This window comes from Anolis sagrei, chromosome 1 (assembly GCF_037176765.1).
Source record: "Anolis sagrei isolate rAnoSag1 chromosome 1, rAnoSag1.mat, whole genome shotgun sequence".
Taxonomy (NCBI): domain Eukaryota; kingdom Metazoa; phylum Chordata; class Lepidosauria; order Squamata; family Dactyloidae; genus Anolis; species Anolis sagrei.
This window is the reverse complement of record NC_090021.1, coordinates 202003457-202021887: the sequence shown is the minus strand read 5'-3', so window position 1 is coordinate 202021887 and position 18431 is coordinate 202003457. Positions and strand designations below refer to the sequence as shown.

The 18431-nt window shown below is 41.1% G+C and overlaps 1 protein-coding gene across 1 annotated transcript in view; it reads left to right on the top strand.

The window, feature by feature from the left end:
- The first annotated feature begins 333 nt into the window (after positions 1–333).
- GALNT5 (polypeptide N-acetylgalactosaminyltransferase 5) overlaps positions 334–18431 on the top strand; it is a 43948-nt gene continuing 25850 nt past the window's right edge. Inside the window, exons 1-3 of the mRNA XM_060777206.2 lie at positions 334–1834; positions 15285–15451; positions 16031–16150. Coding sequence (XP_060633189.2) covers positions 525–1834; positions 15285–15451; positions 16031–16150 — 1597 coding nt within the window. The 5' untranslated portion in view covers positions 334–524. The remainder of the gene's footprint in view (positions 1835–15284; positions 15452–16030; positions 16151–18431) is intronic.

The following is an 18431-nucleotide window of genomic DNA, read 5'->3' as shown; positions in this document are numbered from 1 at the left end:
AAGGAAGAAGAGAGAGAGAAAAGAAAGGAGGGAGGAAAGAAAGAGATAGAAAGGAGGGAAGGAAGGAAGAAAAAGAGAGAGAAAGGAAAGAAGAAAGGAAGAAAAAGAGAGAGAGAGAGAAAGGAAGGAAAGAGAGAAAGAAGGGAGGGAAGGAAGGAAGAGGAAGGGAGGGAGAGAAGGCGCTGGCTTAAAAGGGAAGGTGCAACTGAGAAGTTTTGCAAGTTGGCGTCCTCGTCGGAAGTGTTGGGTTACAACAAAAGCAGGAGGAGAAGGTAGAGAGAGAGAGAGAGAGAGAGAGAGCCTTGTGCAGCTGATCCTGAGAGAAGTGGCAGGAAAAAGAAAAGTCCAGGGAAAGTCTCAGCCGCGGAGACGCGGGTGCCGGGCTGCAAAGCTGCCACGCAAGCAAAGGCAGCGGCAACAGGCTCTTCTTCTTCTTCCTCCTCCTCGTCCTCGCCCAGCTCAATGCAGCAGCTCAGGCGGGGGGAGGCTGCCAGTCAAGGTCCCGTCAGGACCCCGGCCCCGCGATGAACAAACTCCGGAGGCTTTTCCGCGGGAGCGGGCGCGCCTTCGCCTTCATCCTGGCCGCCTCCATCCTCTGGGTGCTGCTGGACATGGCAGCCCTGCGCCTCTCCTTCAGCGAGATCAACACCCGCGTCCTACGGGATGAGAGGATCCGGCTGGAGAGGGAGAGGCCCCGAGGGGGAGGAGAAGGGCCCCGCCTGGAAAGGGGGGCCAGGGGGGACCCCCAAAGGATGGGGAGGTGGAAGGGCAGGAGGGACGCGGAGGAAGGGCAGGACCAAGAGGTGGAGAAGGGCTGGCACAGAGCACCCCCAGGAGCCCCCGCTGAGAAGCCACACAGGACCATCCCCATTCAAATGGAGCACATTGAAAGGCAGGAGAAGGTGGTGGCCTCCAAGCAAGCAGTGCCACCACATCCCAGTGAAGCTCTGGAGCCTCACTTTGCAATGCCAAAAGGGCAACATCAGGCCAAAGTGGACCACGGCAAAACCACCGCCAAGGTTGACGTCTCTTTGAACGTGCGCGGACCCTTCGCCAAGGGAAAACAAGAGGTTGGATTGAAGTCTCCCACCCAAAGTAGGCCTGATCATCGAAACGACGGTCCTCCTCCTGTCGCAAGTGAGGCCAAGCATCCATTAAACAGGACTATTCAAAGCCATCGTGTAAACCAGAGCTTGGAGTTGCCAGGCCACAAAGAGTTGGAAGGAGACTCTGTGATGGGGACACTGACAACTCCAGGAAAGGTGGCCAAAGTGGATGGCCCAGAAAAGGCCCAAGCCAAGGAAGTGCTGGCGAGGGATCCAGTGGTCATTATAACCAAGGAGGAGGCCCGGGTGGTCTTCCCCACGGATCAGGGCCACCCTGGCACCACCAAAAGGATGGAAATGGACATCAAGCCAACTGGAGACAAGAGCAAAGATCTCCAGAAAAACATTGCTAATGCAACCAAGGCTGCCGGACTTATCAAGGCAGCAACTGTTAAGGCAGTGACTCCAAAAGCAAGTCTGACAGAAGGAAAAGAACTAAAGGATGTCAATGCAGTTGGTTTAGTCGACCAAGACCAATTAAGGAAAATCAATCAAAGCGACAGTGCGATCCATTTCAAAGAAAACACTAAAGTGCACAAGGTGTTCAGCATTGACAAAACGCTCGGCCCAAGGGACCCCAATGCGGCAGGTCAGTTTGGGCGGCCCGCTGTGGTCCCAAATGAGAAGCAAGACGAGGCCAAAAGAAGGTGGAACGAGGGAAATTTCAATGTCTATCTGAGTGACGTAATCCCCATAGACCGAGCCATTGAGGACACTAGGCCTATTGGGTAAGAGCTTCTTCCTTGCGTCATACGGCACGGATTTGGGCAGGTGTGAGTTCTCTAGGTCTTTCCTTATTTTGCATAATTGCTGGGAACACTGGCTTCTGGATATTTCACCAAATATTTGCACACTTTGAGGACTACTGAGACTATGGGCCCTTCTACACAGCCCTATATCCCTGAATATCAAGGCAGAAAATCCCATGTTATCTGCTTTGAACTGGAATATAGGGCAGTATGGACTCAGATAACCTAGTCCAAAGCAGATATTCTGGGATTTTCTGCCTTGATGTCCTGGGATATCAGTCTGTGTGGAAGGGCCCTAAATTTTCTTTCTTTCTCTGAGTACACTTAGCAATGGAAACAATGCTAGAAACATCTGTGTTAAATTTAAAGAGATGTCACAAAAACTGGCAGGATGCTCTCCACGTACTATGTAGTCTCTATATCAGACATGGGAAAACTTTGGCCCTCCCGGTGTTTTGAACTGCAACTCCCCGGCTGTTAGGAATTGTGGGAGTTGAAGTCCAAAACATCGGGAGAGCCAAAGTTTGCCCAAGACTGCTCTATATAGTTTCACTGTGATTACAACAATACTCTGTTCTTTCAGTCTGCATTTTAATCCTAGCACCTATCAGCATAGCCACTTATGCATTCGTCTATTAATTTCTACTCATAATTTCATAACCCATTCATGTGGCCAAGCAAGCCTAATGAGATGACAGCTATGTTTACCTTGAAGATCCTTTAAGGATGGAGGTTTGTTTAGCTTGGCTGAGTGGGGACATGGTAGCCATGTTTAAATATTTGAAAGGATATCACATTGAGGAAGTGACATGCTTGTTTTCTGTTGTTCTAGAGCAGTGGTCCGTGGACCACCAGTGGTTTGCAAGAACTAAAATATGGTCCGTGGCCTCACTATTACTACACCGTTGCAACAAGAGTGACTGGTCTTGCAAAACCCACTCATAGTGCCAAGGCTTATTAAATATGGCAACTAGTGGATGGCTTATGTTATGTATCAGAACTAGAGCTGATGTGGTCTATCCAGTGCAATTTTCTGGATCAGCACCCCAAATAACCAAACCGGATCTAAAGTTGACCAAAAACTCATTTGTAACACTTTTGGTACTAATTTTGGAGAGTGGTCCCTGGCCAAAAAAGGGTTGGGAACCACTGATATAGAGACTAGGGGTCCTTCCACACAGCCCTATATCCCAGAATATCAAGGCAGAAAATCTCACAATATCTGGTTTGAACTGGGTTGTCTGAGTCCATACTGCCATATATTCCAGTTCAAAGCAGGTAATGTGGGAATATATTTTGCTGTGTGGAAGGGGCCTAGGACACAGAGCAATGGATCAAATTATACTAATAATAATAATACAATATAATAACATATAATAAAATAATATTGTAATATAATAATACTAATATATTAAAGATAATACTGCTGATAAAAATGTAATGTTCGTTTGTGAGATTAACTCAAAAACCAGTGGACACCAAATTTGGACACAATACACATATCAGGCCAACGAGTGATCATCCCTCATAAAAACACTGAAAAACACAGCAGAAGAGACTTAAAAGCAAAAAAAAAAAAATACATTACAACACATGCACAAAACCACACATATATATGCACAAATATATACACATAAATACACATGTATTTATGTGTATACAAATATATACACATAAATACACATGCTTTGAGTCTCCGCATGGAGAGATAAAGCGGGAAATATTTATAATAATGATAGCAAAAAGAATTCCACCTAAACATTAGGAAGAATCTGCTGACAGTAAGAGCGGTTGGGCAGTGGACTATGCTGCTTGGGAGTGTGGTTGAGTCTCCTCTGGAGGTTTTTAAGCAGAGGCCAGATGGCTTTGATTGTGAGAATGGGGTTGGACTGGATGGCCTTGGGGTCTCTTCCAATTCCATAATCCTACGTTTCTATAAAACATCTACCATGCCAAATATGTACTTACTTTGCACAAAGATCTATCTCCCCAAATCATTAGATTAAAATTCTCCATAGTAACACTCGCATGTTTACATATCATTTACAGAAGAAAAGTATACATGGTCATCAATTAATCCTGAAAGGGAATGTCCACTGGATCACAATACTTACACAGATCATGGATGAACATGTTTTTATGATTGGGTTGCTATGAGTTTTCCAGGCTGTATGGCTATGTTCCAGAAGCATTCTCTCCTGACGTTTCACCCACATCTATGGCAGGTTGAGGGGTCTATTGGAAAAGAGGCAAGTTAGGTTTATATATCTGTGGATGTCCAGGGTGGGAGAAAGAACTCTTGTCTGCTTGAGGCAAGTGTGAATATTGCAATTGACCACCTTGATTAGTACTGAAGAGCCTTGCAGTTTCAAAGCCTGGCTGCTTCCTGCTCGGGGAATCCTGGTTTGGGAGGTGTTAGCTGGCCTCGATTGTTTCCTTTCTGGAATTCCCCTGTTTTCTAAGTGTTGTTTTTTATTTACTGTCCTGATTTTAAAGTTATTTTTAATACTGGTAGCCAGGTTTTGTTCATTTTCATGGTTTCCTCCTTTCTGTTGAAATTGTCCACATGTTTGTGGATTTCAGTGGTTTTTAAGATTATCATATCACTGCAGCTGCTCATGATCTGAGGTATTATTTTAAGGAATTGCAGTATTACTGGTGCAATGAAACTTCTCTGTGTTTTAATAAAACTTTACCAAGCTGAACTTGTTTTGAAGAGCCAAGCCAGCACCTTAAAGTTCAGACTAAAAGTGCATTTTCTGCCCCACACTGACCTGTAAAGTGCTTGGCTTTTATAGAATAGAGCCTAGCTTTCCAAACATTTCATAATGACATACTTTTTAGACATTTTATTTATGTATTTTTAAATAGATGATCTGTAAAATAATAGCATATCTTTACTATGTAAAAATGCACATTTCTTGTTACATTTGCATCACACACCTGCACACTGCATCCAACACATTAATGTGTTGCAACACACAGTTTGGAAAGCTCGTCAAGCATAGAGCGGGATACCTACTTTCTAAATACGTGCCTGATGGTGGGTGTGTTATAGGGAATCACTTGCGGAGAGACAACTTAGGTAGTGATTTGCAACCTGTGGGTCCCCAGGTGTTTTGGCCTACAACTCCCAGAAATCCCAGCCAGCTTACCACCTGTTAGGAATCTGCGAGTTGAAGCCAAAACATCTGGGGACTCACAGGTTGAGAACCACTGAATTAGTGGACTACAAGGTGGTAGTATTATTGAATAATTATTTGGAGCATGTCTGGTCTGTTGAGGCCAGGTGTATTCCATAACCAGAACTATAGGAGATTCGGGGTTTCTTTTAGGAAGGCCTAGTATGAAGTATAATGAAATAATTGAGTCAGGAAAAAGAATGTGGTTGTCATGAAAGACAACAAATTGTTAAATATTTAATTTTTGCTTGTTCTATTTTTAGGTGCTAGGAAGTGTTGGCTGTGAGATAATTTTTTTGGCTGCACAAACCAAAATACCTTGGCTGGCATGCAGAATTGTGCACCTTAACGTGATCTGATTTTCCAGTAATTTTGTTGGTTTATTATTTTAGTTGTTGTATTTTGTAAGCTGCCTTGCATCTAATATTAACAAGAGAAAGAAGGTAACTAATTTAAAAAATAAATATACATGCCCTTGGTGGTACAGCAGGTTAAACTGCTCAGGTGTTGAACTTGCTGACCGAAAGGTTGGAGGTTCGAATCCTGGGAGCAGGGTGAGCTCCCGTTGTTGGCCCCAGCTTCTCCAACCTAGCAGTTCGGATACATGCAAATGTGAGTAGATCAATAGGTGCCCCTTCTGCAGGAAGGTAACAGCGCACCATGCAGTCATGCAGGCCTCATGACCATGGAGGTGTCTACGGACAACGCCGGCTCTTCGGCTTAGAAATGAGCACTACACCCCAGAGTCGGACACAACTAGACTTAATGTCAGGGGAAACTTTTACCTTTTTTTAAGCATGATCTTCTTCAGTACACATAGCAGTAGTGCCTTAATTACTAGACATATTTAACAGTGGGATCATATTGAATTCATGTTCAGTTTGCCTTGCTTCATAATAACTGGATACAAGATTTACAGTGGCATGCCAGGGAAGTGTAACTGTGGTGAAAATACCTTTGGTAATTATGAGAGTCTCAATTCAGGTATCAAAATACACAAGGAAATGGTGGAAACATTCCCATCAGATTACACAGTGCACATTATAGCTGAAAAGTCAGCACACATTTGAGTTGATCCAGAGGAAAAAGACTGCTTGAGTAGCCTTCAGTGTGGAGCAGAAGGGTTTCCTTTCTGCTTAGCTTAAAATGTACAGCTAGCCTTTGGAGAGGCAGCATTCCTGCTCACAGAATCTTGCTTTGATAGCAGCTGCCTGCCGCTCACATGACACAAGGGCTTGCAACGTGTGCCTGTTCCAGTTGGGATGGGCCAACGGACCACAAGCAAACATGCAGCCATCGACGTGGAGGCCTCGCCTTTAATTGTCGTCCACATCAGCAAACCAAATTGTTTGCTCTTGATATGCTGACAACAAGGAAGTATGAAGGCATTCCAGGATCAGAAATTGTTTCCACCTGCAATGAATAGACTGCAAAGTCTGCATAGCTATCTGACAGTCATTTTTAAGAGTTATCCTAGGATGTTATATTCTTTAGGTTAAAAAAAAATGAAATTTGTGGTTATATCAGTTCAAAAAATGTTGTTTTACTGTGGTATAAGGACAATAGGTTGGCGGTTTAAACCAGCTATTTAATGTGATGGATCATATCCTTCAAATATGATCAGCATCTTTGATATTTTCTTTATCATTGTATATATACTAAGTATTATGTAACTTGTTTTATTTTATTTATGGATGATGATCCATTACCATGTTCTGTGTAATCTTTTATATATTTTGTGTTGTTATTATTCGTTTCTTTAATTTGAGTGCTAATCAAGGTGACCAATTGCAACATTCACACTTGCCTCCAGCAGACAAGAGTTCTTGCTCCCATAGATATATAAATCTCACTTGCCTAGTTTCCAACAGATCTCACGACCTCTGAGGATGCCTGCCATAGATGTGGGTGAAACATCAGGAGAGAATGCTTCTGGAACATTCAGCCCAGAAAACTCACAGCAACCCAGTGATTCTGGCATTAAAGCCTTTGACAACAGGATGTATTTTCTCCAATAAGATGTATTCTTTTATCAAAGAGCTGCAACTTAAAAGTCTGGATGCAATGCAAAATTATTAAATAGATGATAGGAACAAGGGAGTGTGTTTTAAGCTGGTCAGATTACTGAACCTTCCAGCTCATTGCTGTCTATTCTATTTGACAGCAATTTAGGGTGTCAGGCAAAAGTTTTTTCCATCTGCTTCTAGCTCATCTGTTTTAACAAGAGACTCTGATGGCTGAATGTGGGACTTTCTTCCAGCAAAACATGTGCACAACTTGTGAGCTTCTGTCTTTAAGACTGGAATTTCCGCCACTTCCCCAAGCAAAACAAAACACCAAAGAGCAAGAAAGGGATTTAAGGAAAGTGGGGAGAGGGTCAACAACCACATAAAACAGTTGAGAGAATTGAGTGGCTCTGTGAGGGGTGTTTTGGTATAGGATGGTCTGGCCTTCTCAAGATGCACTTGAAGATATTAGTCCATCGGGAGTGAAAGTCCCCTTAAGGCATACATCAAATCCATAGTTGAATTGCAAATAGAAGTTGAGAAAAATGCTTTTCCTTCGGCTTTTGTTCATGCAAGGAAGAGCCAGGCTTGACCCAGGCCTTTGCTCTCTTCTCTCTTTTCTTCTTACTGCTGTGACATCAAAATGACAAAATCATTGAAATGGGAAAAATTGTTATCACCCCTTTAGATCTACAGATTTTCTGCTTTCCGTCTTGATAGAATTTGCTCGTCGCTTTACAGACTGTCAATGAGAAGCTTTTATTTTGATAAAATGACAGAAAAAATAGTTCTGCGGGTAGTTTCCAACCAGGCTGCCAAAACATACTATACTTCAAAACAAATGCACTTCTAGCAAGCATGTAAAAACAAAACATGCCCTTTAGCCGCCTAGCAAACCTTTCAGGATTCAAGTCTAGTATTTTTATTCATCGGTACAGCTTTGCCTTGCCTCTTTTGGTGAGTAGAATGAGGCATAGAGTTCCCTGTAGTAAGGAAACCAGATCCTGGGGCCATGCACAAATCGAGCCCCTTTAAAGCCATTTATTCTGTAGAGAATGAATACTGGTTGGGAAACAGCACCGCAGCAGGGGACGGTGGTTTTGTTCTCCGTGCATTCATTAGAACATCGTTAGAGTCTCTGAAATGACCTAGGTCTTTGTGCCTTCAAGTTGCCTGTTGACTTATGGCAACTTTACAAATTTAATGGGATTTTCTTAGGCAAGGAATACCCAAAAGAGGTTCTGCCAGTTCCTTCATTTGAAATAGAGCTTAACAGCACCTGGTATTCATTCGCAGTCTCCCATCCAATTATTAATCACAGCGGACTCTGCTTAAGTTTCTAAGATCAGACTGGATCTGGTGCCTTTAGTTCCTCTGTGTAGGTATAGAGGTAGGGCCTTACCCAATGTAGTAGTATAGCAGTAATAATAATAATAATAATAATAATAATAATAATAATAATATATAAATAAAAATGTAATGCTTATTTGTGGGATTAACAGAACTCAAAAACCACTGGATGAATTGCCACCAAATTTGGCCATAAGGCACGGACTAACCCAAGGAGTGACCATCACTCAAAGAAAATTGATTTTGTCATTTGGGAGCTATAGTTGCTGGGATTTATAGTTCACCTACAATCAAAGAGCATTCTGAACTCCACCAACGATGGAATTGAACCAAACTTGGCACACAGAACTCCCATGACCAATAGAAAATACTGGAAGGGTTTGGTGGACACTGACCTTGAGTTTTGGAGTTATAGTTTACCTACACCCAGAGAATACAGTGGTCACAAACAATGAAGGATCTAGACAAAAATTGGCAAAAATACTCCATATGCCCAAATATGAACACAGATGGAGTTTGGGGAAAATAGACCTTGACATTTGGGAGTTGTAGTTACTGGGATTTATAATTCACCCACAATCAAAGTGCATTCTGAACCCCACCAATGACAGAATTGGACCAAACTTTCCACACAGAACCCCCATGACCAACACAAAATACTGTGTTTTCTGGTGGTCTCTGATGACCCTTCTTACACCCCCCCCCCGTGACACCCCCCAGTGTCCCAACCCCCAGGATGAGAACTGCTGCCTTAAGGCCAGCCAGTTGAACTCCCTTCACCAGGGCAAGAAAACATAACCAATGCCCTCTTTTAATTTTCCAAATCACCAGACTGGGCCACAGCAATGCGTGGCAGGGGACGGCTAGTCTATATAAATAAAAATGTAATGTTCGTTTGTGGGATTAACATGACTCAAAAAACCACTGGGCAAATTGACACCAAATTTGGACACAATATGCGTATCAGGCCAACGGGTGACCATCACTCATAAAAACACTGAAAAACACAGCAGAAGAGGCTTAAAAAGCCAAAAAAAAAATACAATGCATGTACAAAATTGCAAATATATGCACAAACACACGTATATACACATATGAACAAATATATATACACACATATACACACACAAAGCACATATACACTGACAGGGCCAAGGCAATGCGTGGCAGGGGACAGCTAGTAATAATAATAATACTGTATCCTTGAAGGCTTTCCTGGCCGGAATCGCTGGGTTGTAAGTTTTTCAGGTTGTATGGCCATGTTCCAGAAGCATTCTCTCCTGACATTTCTCCTGCATCATCAGAAGTTGTGAGGTCTGTTGGAAACTAGACAGGTGGGGTTTATATATCTGTGGAATGTCCAGGGTGGGAGAAAGAACTTTTGTCTGCTGGAGGCAAGGGTAAATGTTGCATTTGGCCATCTTGATTAGCAGTGAATGGCTCAAAGCTTTAAAAACTGGCAATTTCCACAGATTTTCAACAGAAAGGAGAAAAGCATGAAAATGAACAAAATCTGGCTACCACTATTTTAAAAAGCCTTCTAAAATCAAGACAGTAAATAAAGAGTAACACTAAAAAAAAAAACAGGGGAATTCCAGACAAGAATCAGTTAGAGCCAATAAATCACCTCCCAACAAAGGATCCCCCAGGCAGCAGGCAGCAGGCAGCCAATCTTTGAAATTGCAATGCCATTCAGTACTAATCAAGGTGACCAATTGCAACATTCTCACTGCCCTTATAAAATCCAGATTATCTGCTTTTACCTGGATAATAGATCAGTGTATTTATTTATTTATTTACTCTATTTATATTTCACTTTTCCCACCCTGAAGGAAAGAGTGTCTTATAGATTATGCAAAAATTCAATTCAGATTCATATAATCCATTTCAAAGTAGACTTATATAATTCAGTGTAGACTCATATAATCCAGTTCAATGCAGATAATCTGGATTATCTGCTTTGATCATCGGGATTACATGACAGTGTAGATCCAGCCTTGGAATGTCCTTTCAAACTGTCAGACAAAGATTGTCTCAAGACAACCTGCGGCTCAATCTGCAATAGCACCCCTCTCCACCTACCTAAATCAAAGCACATGGCATCCAAAAGTCAGCCAGTTTATTTTGACGCATGAAGGAAGCAATCCCAGAAGCAATGTTTTCTATAGTAGGGCTTCTTTATCATTTTTCACTCACAACCCCTTTCCTCATGAGAAATTTGTACAGGACCCCAGGTATATAAAATAGGCATAAAACTCAAACATTTGCTGAAAATAAATCAGCATTTGCATGGCTTGCTGAAACAACAGAAAGGATTTTCCCTTTTTGTGAGTCCACTGTAGAGTCCACTGTAAACACTGTATATGATGGCACACCTGAGCCTTTGGGGAAACTATAGTGTTTGGCTTTACTCGGAGGCTATCTGATACCTTCTGTTAAGATTAAGATCCTTAGCAGACAAAGGCAATTTAGGCAAGGAGAAAAAAATAACCAAATGTGTTTACTGAAACAAGATTAATAAAGAGCTAACTCTACCCAGGACTATCATAAGGTAATTTAAAAAATACATTACAAAAGGAGCCTTTAGTGGCTGCAGGCATCTTTCTGGAATCTTTGAAAGTCTCTTTAGATTCTGGTGAAAAGCGATGGTTATAAAGTGCCTTCATCTTCTTTCCTGTGAAGCTTCGGCAGACCAAAAGCTTCTGTTGTCTTTTGGACGGATGGTATAAAAATACTGCTAAATGCAGCAGCAGAAGAAGGTGCTAAGAATGCCTGCTTGGATTGCTAGGTCTAGGATTCCAGACAATATCCAAGGCTCTATGGCTCTACTACAAAAAAAGGAGGAGTCCAGCAAAGGGCTCTGTGCAGGGAAATGGAATAGACCAACTCTGAGGGGTGTTTCAATCTCCACCCAAAAATCCACCCAAAAAGTCAGAAGTAATGTAAATAAGTTTGCTACCTTTTCATATCACCCAGAATTGAGTGCATAAGGTGGCTACTGCATATGCTGTAATGGTGGGGCCAGCTAAGTTCAAGAACATGACTCCATAGCTACATTTGTATGACATTGTGAAAAGTGGTGCCAGCATAAGAATGTCCGCATGATATAATCTTGGAGGTTTACAATGGTATAATGGTATAATCTTGGAGCATTGTTTTCATAGAGCTCAATGCTGCTGTTTTATACTCTTATCCTTTATTTAATTGTGTTTTTATCTGGATGTTTATATTTCATTGTGTTTTGGTCTTAATTGATTCTTTTGCTTTTGTGTGTTGTGGACATTCTGTCCCATATGTAAGCTGCTCCAAGTCCCTTCAGGGAGATGGTGGCGGGGTATATGAATAAAGTTGTTGTTGTTGTTGTTGTTGTTGTTGTTGTTGTTGTTACACCAATATACTAAATGCCTTGAGTCATACTTGGGGGCCAGGGAAGATGAGGTTGAAATCAAAGAATAAATAAAGTGTTCATTGCAACAATACCAAAATTATTATTAGCGGGGTAGCCAACTTGTGGCCTTTAAGAGGTTCTTAGCCTGCCAATCTCATCACCCTTAGCCAACATAGTTAATGTTGAGGGAGGGTAGGAAATGAACCCCAACCATATCTGAGGTGTCATAATTTGCCCAGTGCATACTACAATGTCCTCAATGTCACTGAAAGGGAGCATCTCTTGTATAGTGCAGTGCACTGCTTCGTGGCTAGCCCTAAATAGTTACTGTCAGTTACTATAAATTAGTTAATTTGTGCAGGCACTTAGGCACTTTGCGTCAAAAAAGGATGTGTTCTGGGGAATATCTATACTGTTTTTCAGTGTTCCTAATCTCCTATTAGCAGGAATAAGTGGGCAATATATGTTTATTTTAAAGAGATGTTCTAGAAAGTTGTCTTCATTAACCAAACTTTTACTTTCAATTTGTGTAACTCACCTTGTTGTCTTGTAGTTTTGAATGACTTGTTCACATCATAGAGACTACTTTCCTTTATAAGGATTTCTTACTTCTAACTGCAGCCACTAGAGTGCACTAGAAATCCAGCTTTTCTTACCATCTGGAATAAAACCAGGGAATTAGATAGGAATGGAATGATTAAAGTAGCACTGTATTTTCTTCTAAATACTTTTTTTTCTTTTTATTACTTCTACTGTACATCACAATTCAAGCCAATTTCATAGTTGCTTTACATTTGGGCTGCAATTTGGCCTTTTCCCTTCTCCACCAGAACTTACCTGGCAATGGAGAGATGGCATTTTCAACAAACTAAGCTGAAGGAGCCCACCATTGCATTAGCAGCAACTTGACATGCAAAAAGTCATAATAGAGCCATGCCTCTCTTGGTCAGTTGAATCAATTTGTTAACAAAAGTACATTTTGATGTTTCCCAGGTGGTGCTGTCAAGTAATATTTCAAGAACGGTGATTATTCAGGCAACACACAATAATTTATATTATACATCCAGCCACCTTGGATAGTTATAAATTAAAATAAAACTTTATTTGTATACCACTCTATCTCCCCAAGGGGACTCAGGGCGGTTTCCAACGTGGAAAGACATTACACTTACATATATATCAAGTATTCATTAAAAAAATTTTTTTTAAAGCAACATACTGTATAATAGACACACATATGTAAAAAGCCAATTCCACACTAGATTATATGAGATCTCATCAAGTTTGGGTTTAAACCCTAAAGTGGGTTCACTGCAGCATTGAAATGAAAGCCGCTGGCTGCCGTGGCTTAGAATTTCACCCAATGAACTCCAGTTCATTATAGCACATGGCTATTTTTCCTTTCTCCCTCTGGAAAAACAATTTGAGGGCTTTGGTGTTTCAATTCTATGTTGGCCACCCTGATTGTTCTGAGGAGGCAGATGCTGTTTTAAACCCAGAAACCGACTAATAGCATTGCAGGCGGTAGCTTGGATGTTTATTTTTTATTTTTATTGCTCGCAAGGGATTACTCTTTGCCAGCAATAAGACTGTATGAGCAGCAAGAGGCTGAAATTCCAGCAAAAGGTCTGTCTGTCTTAGAATGATCTTCTCAGTTAAAGAAAATTTAACAAGACCAGTTTTTCCTGTTTGTTTTGAGGATTGAAACCAATCCTTCTCTGGGACTGACTCTATCTTTAAGGAGGCTTTGGGAAGGCATCCTTAGATAGGTTCTTCTTTTGTCAATGGACCTTTTTGAGCTTCTCTGCAATGTTTCCATAGTCTTGGCTGATTGAAGCTTTAGATCACTTATTAATTTCTCTCAATGTTCCCGCACGTGGTTTGAAATCAGTGTGCATCTAGATCAGTGGCTCCCAACTTTTGGTCACCCAGTTGTTTTGGACTTCAACTCTCAGAAATCTCATCCAGTTTACCAGCTGTTAGAACTGTGGTATCTGATGGCCAAAACACCTAAAGGACCAAGATTGGGAATCACTGTAATAGATGTTGCTGAATTATGTTTCTCATCAGCTCCTCCATACCATAGAACCTGGAGGACCTAGTTGTAGGATCAGGGCTGCTAAGACTCATGGCTCTAGCTCAAGTCTGGAAGAACTGCTATGCTTCCCATCGTCTAAGCAGAAAACAAGTCTTAGGACAAGCTGGAGAAAGACAACATTTGAATTTTCAATGTGAGATTACTTTAAGCCTGGCCACCCATATCTTCCTGTTCCCATTTAGCACTCAGGCTCCCTGGCTCAGCACAAAGGTGTTTGTATGTGTTTTGCTTTTGTGCAGTGCTAGTTTAACAAAAACAAAAACAGGAGCCAGGGAAGAAGATAGAGGAGAAGGGTGTGATACATCTGCCTGGGTTCCTTGTGCCGTTTGGAGCAAGGCAGATAGTTGAGTGCCAATGCTTTATTTCAAGAGGGCAGAGGCAGTAGGAACTCTTCAAATAGCTAGCAGTTGATCTTCTGCATAGGATATGGAGAAGCTCCCAACTTGTCATGGTTGCTGCTGTTTGATAATGTCAGGTATCGGTATTGCCTGTCTGCCATGGACTCATAGGTTTAGATGGAGATACTGTATTGAGCAGTTGGTTGGACCCAAGAGCCTATGGCGGCCCCTCCAACTTTATGATTCTGTGACTCCAAAACAGCTTGTGAAATCTTACACTCAATAGACCATGCTCTTCCAAATGCTTTTTTGTATCTGTGTTCCTGAGGCAGAACATTCTTCAAGAGTCCAGATGCAATAGTTTCATCATGTGAGTTCCAGACACCTGTCACAGTACTTTTAATTACTGTGATAATATGTGTGTGTATTAACGCTTTTTCACAAGAGTCAGAATGAGCCAAGTGGCTGAAACAGTGGATACTATGAGTCAAGGAACAATGTTGAAGAGCTAGAGATCAGAGCTGTATATGTCCTGGGACATATCTGCCACCCCCAGGTGCCATGTGTGATTGTGGGTAGCCAATGTTGAAGTGAGATTCAACTGCTTATCTGATTTAATGGTGCTTCACTTTAGACGGCTAAATCTCTCAGACTAGTCCTGCCATTTGACCTTAAATACTCTCAAAATCCATCAGCAGAAGATATTGCTAATTTTATACTTCACAGCAAGTTACAAAAGAAAGTGCCAAACATCCAGTGTTTGCAGTACAGTTGTAGGCAAATGTTTGTTGTGTTCATATAATCATAGAATCCTAGAGTTGGAAGAGACCTCATGGGCCATCCAATCCAACCCCCTGCCAAGAAGCAGGAAAATTGCATTCAAAGCACCCCCGACAGATGGCCATCCAGCCTCTGCTTAAAAGTTTCCAAAGAAGGAGCCTCTACCACACTCCGGGACAGAGAGTTCCACTGCTGAACAGTTCTCACAGTCAGGAAGTTCTTCCTAATGTTCAGATGGGATCTCCTTTCTTGTAGTGTTGATCTTCTCATTATTTCTTCCACTGCAGATGTTCTGATCTCCTGGTCCACAATGACCTCCCCACCACGAGCATTATCATGTGTTTTGTGGATGAAGTCTGGTCCACTCTCCTGCGCTCTGTTCACAGTGTCCTCAACCGTTCTCCTCCTCAACTTATTAAAGAGATAATTTTGGTAGATGACTTCAGCACAAAAGGTAGGCTGGTCTTCTTCTTTAAAGTAGGCCCCACAACAAATATGTCTTTTTTACCAATTTTACATTTTGAAAATGTGATAAGATTCACAGCCATCTTGATATGGAAGCCGCTAACCATCCCTGGCTTGTCTGAAGTTGCCATGGTGATTCTATTTGAGAGATAGTTGCATCTTAGTGATTGCAAGATTTAAATTTATTTCTTAAGATTATTAGAAAGAAACATGTTGGGCAATTGGTGTGAGTAGAGAGTTGTGTTTGTTTTGCAAATATCTATCTGTCTCTCTGTCCTTCTAATTTATCAGTGCTTTACTGATTTATCAGCCAGTAGTTGACCAATAGCTGACACGTATGTAATGAGGATAGTATAGCAATGGCAGTACTGAAAATAACTTACAGTACCTACCTACAGTCATAGCCATCAGAAGAAGACAACCTGTTGCTTTTAAAAAATAATTTCCAGTGGTCTATAAACAGTCAAACGTATTAATGACTGAGGGCTTCTAATTCTCTGACACCTTCATTAATGGGCTTTGAAGTAGGCAATCTGATCCATTTACTTCCTTCTCAATTCTGATGCAGAATACCTCAAGGACAAATTAGACAAATACATGGCACAGTTCCCCAAAGTTCGTATCCTTCATCTCAAAGAACGGTATGGGTTGATACGAGCAAGACTGGCGGGCGCAGAGATTGCTAAAGGTAAGCAGATTCATGTCTCATTCTCAAAACGGAGTTGGTCAGTTAGCCCATCCTATTATTTTTTAAAGACTACATGTCAGTGGAATATTTAGGGGGAAATGGGTCATCTAACTTGTAATCAGTAAAAGAAAAATAAAACACAGGCTTTGATGTTGCATGTGTCCAGAAAAGAAGTGCTATGGCTATCAAGATTGCTTATTCCCAGTGGATTTGGAGAAAATGCAACCTTAGTTCAGTGAGAATACTGATTAACAGTTAACAGCACACCAGAACAGTCCATGGAGCTGGGTGGGTTACACACAGAGTTTACTGCAAGACTGTTGTATCCAAAGAGAATATGTTCCTGATGGACCCATGATTGCCTGAAAGCATGGATACAACTGAACACTAAACTACTTAACTTCCGATCCCAACATACATACCATAAGTTGCATTGGAGGACCTAGCTATTGCTAGAGAGGTATCCTCTCTTGGAATTTGATAAGTCCTCCAGTGTACCTCTTTGGTAACTTCTGGGGGAAGCATACCATAGAATGACCTGACAGGCATAGTAAATTCCTAGAGAGTGGATTAGTAAAACCATAAATATGGGCTCCATGTTTGCAGAGGTTTTACTGTTCTCCAACTATGCCCCCCACAAAGCATATATTCTGAGAGTGAAGGAAAGGTGGTGGTATGCATTCATATGCATACGTGTATAATGCAAAAACATTGTACTCACAACCACAATATACAGGATCCACAACAGCAATGCAAACTATAAGGTCCTACACTTTGCATTGCATTTCACCCTATGCATTTGTTGTTGTTGTCAACACACATTTTAGTACTTCAAATGTTAGACATGTTTCTGGGTATATCTGACCTCCTGATTCCAAAAACGGCACCACTTTCCCTCTATCAGATCTAATTTCTGAGATATCGAGCATATTCCATATACCACTTCATCAGCTTGCCGATTGAAAATCATGATAACCATATCTAAACTAGAACTGATGTGGTCAATTCAATACAATTTTCTGAATCAGTGCCCCCAAATAAGCATAGGAACATGCCTAAAAACCAAAATGCCAAGAATTTATTTTGTTGGGCTGTGTCTTATAATACTTTGTTTATTATTAAGAATGTATTGAAATTATTTTTAATAATAATACATAAAACATGATGATAATGTAGTGTTGTTAATGATATTTATATGTTATCATATATAATTATATGAGGCCACTTGCAAATTCCTGTTAAATTCCCCCAGAGACCTGCTCTCTCAGTACACCAGTGTACTGTATTAATAAATACCTAGTTTTTAATGTCAGTTTGCCCATTTTACAAAAGTTGGATGCAATTCAAATTTGTTATTTCCCTTAAAATATCTTGTAAAGCTTATAGTATCAAGTACAAAAGAGCATAAAATATTTTCAGGAACTCTGCTATTAGTTTTAGGCACCGGTGCCCGCTCATATCCAGTTAAAGCTTATCTCTCCTACATTAGTCCAATTCATGCTGATGAAAGTTCACTCATCAGTAGATACATTTCCCTTATATTAATGAGAATATCTTATTATTATGTCAGCCTGCTGCAATGTTTGAAAATCTATATTAATGAGATAAGAAACGGTATGACAGTGTTTTCCAACTGAGCTAATGCACACTTTCATGCATATGATTGAAGAAGCTGACACAATTGAGCTACTTTTGAGGTTTTTTACTGCATTAATGTAGTTCAGAGTTACATAGGCATTCCTATGATTTGGCATTAATGTGAGAAAGATTATATAACTATTTTAGATGGCCTCTGGAATATATTTTACTGCTGTGTGTAGGTGGAAAAGCATGTATAATCTGATCAGTTGATATTTTTCGGCATGACTGTGCTTTGTAGTTCTTTGCTGTTTTCTCCATAAAGGCATTATGGTGAATGGCTTAGGCATCACCCCTGTGAACTTCCCTTCTTATAGGTATGACTTTTCCCCTAGATCCCTCCTTACAATAGGATACCGTTGTAAGGAGGGATCTATACTACAGGAAAGGAGATTCCACCTGAACATTAGGAAGAACTTCCTGACGGTGAGAGCTGTTCAGCACTGGAACTCTCTGCTCCGGAGTGTGGTGGAGGCTCCTTCTTTGAAGGCTTTTAAACAGAGGCTGGATGGCCATCTGTCAGGGATACTTTGAATGTGATTTTCTTGCTTCTTGGCAGGGGCTTGGGCTGGATGGCCTACAAGGTCTCTTCCAACTCTGTGATTCTATGATTCTATACTTACATTCTCCATAAGACCCCATC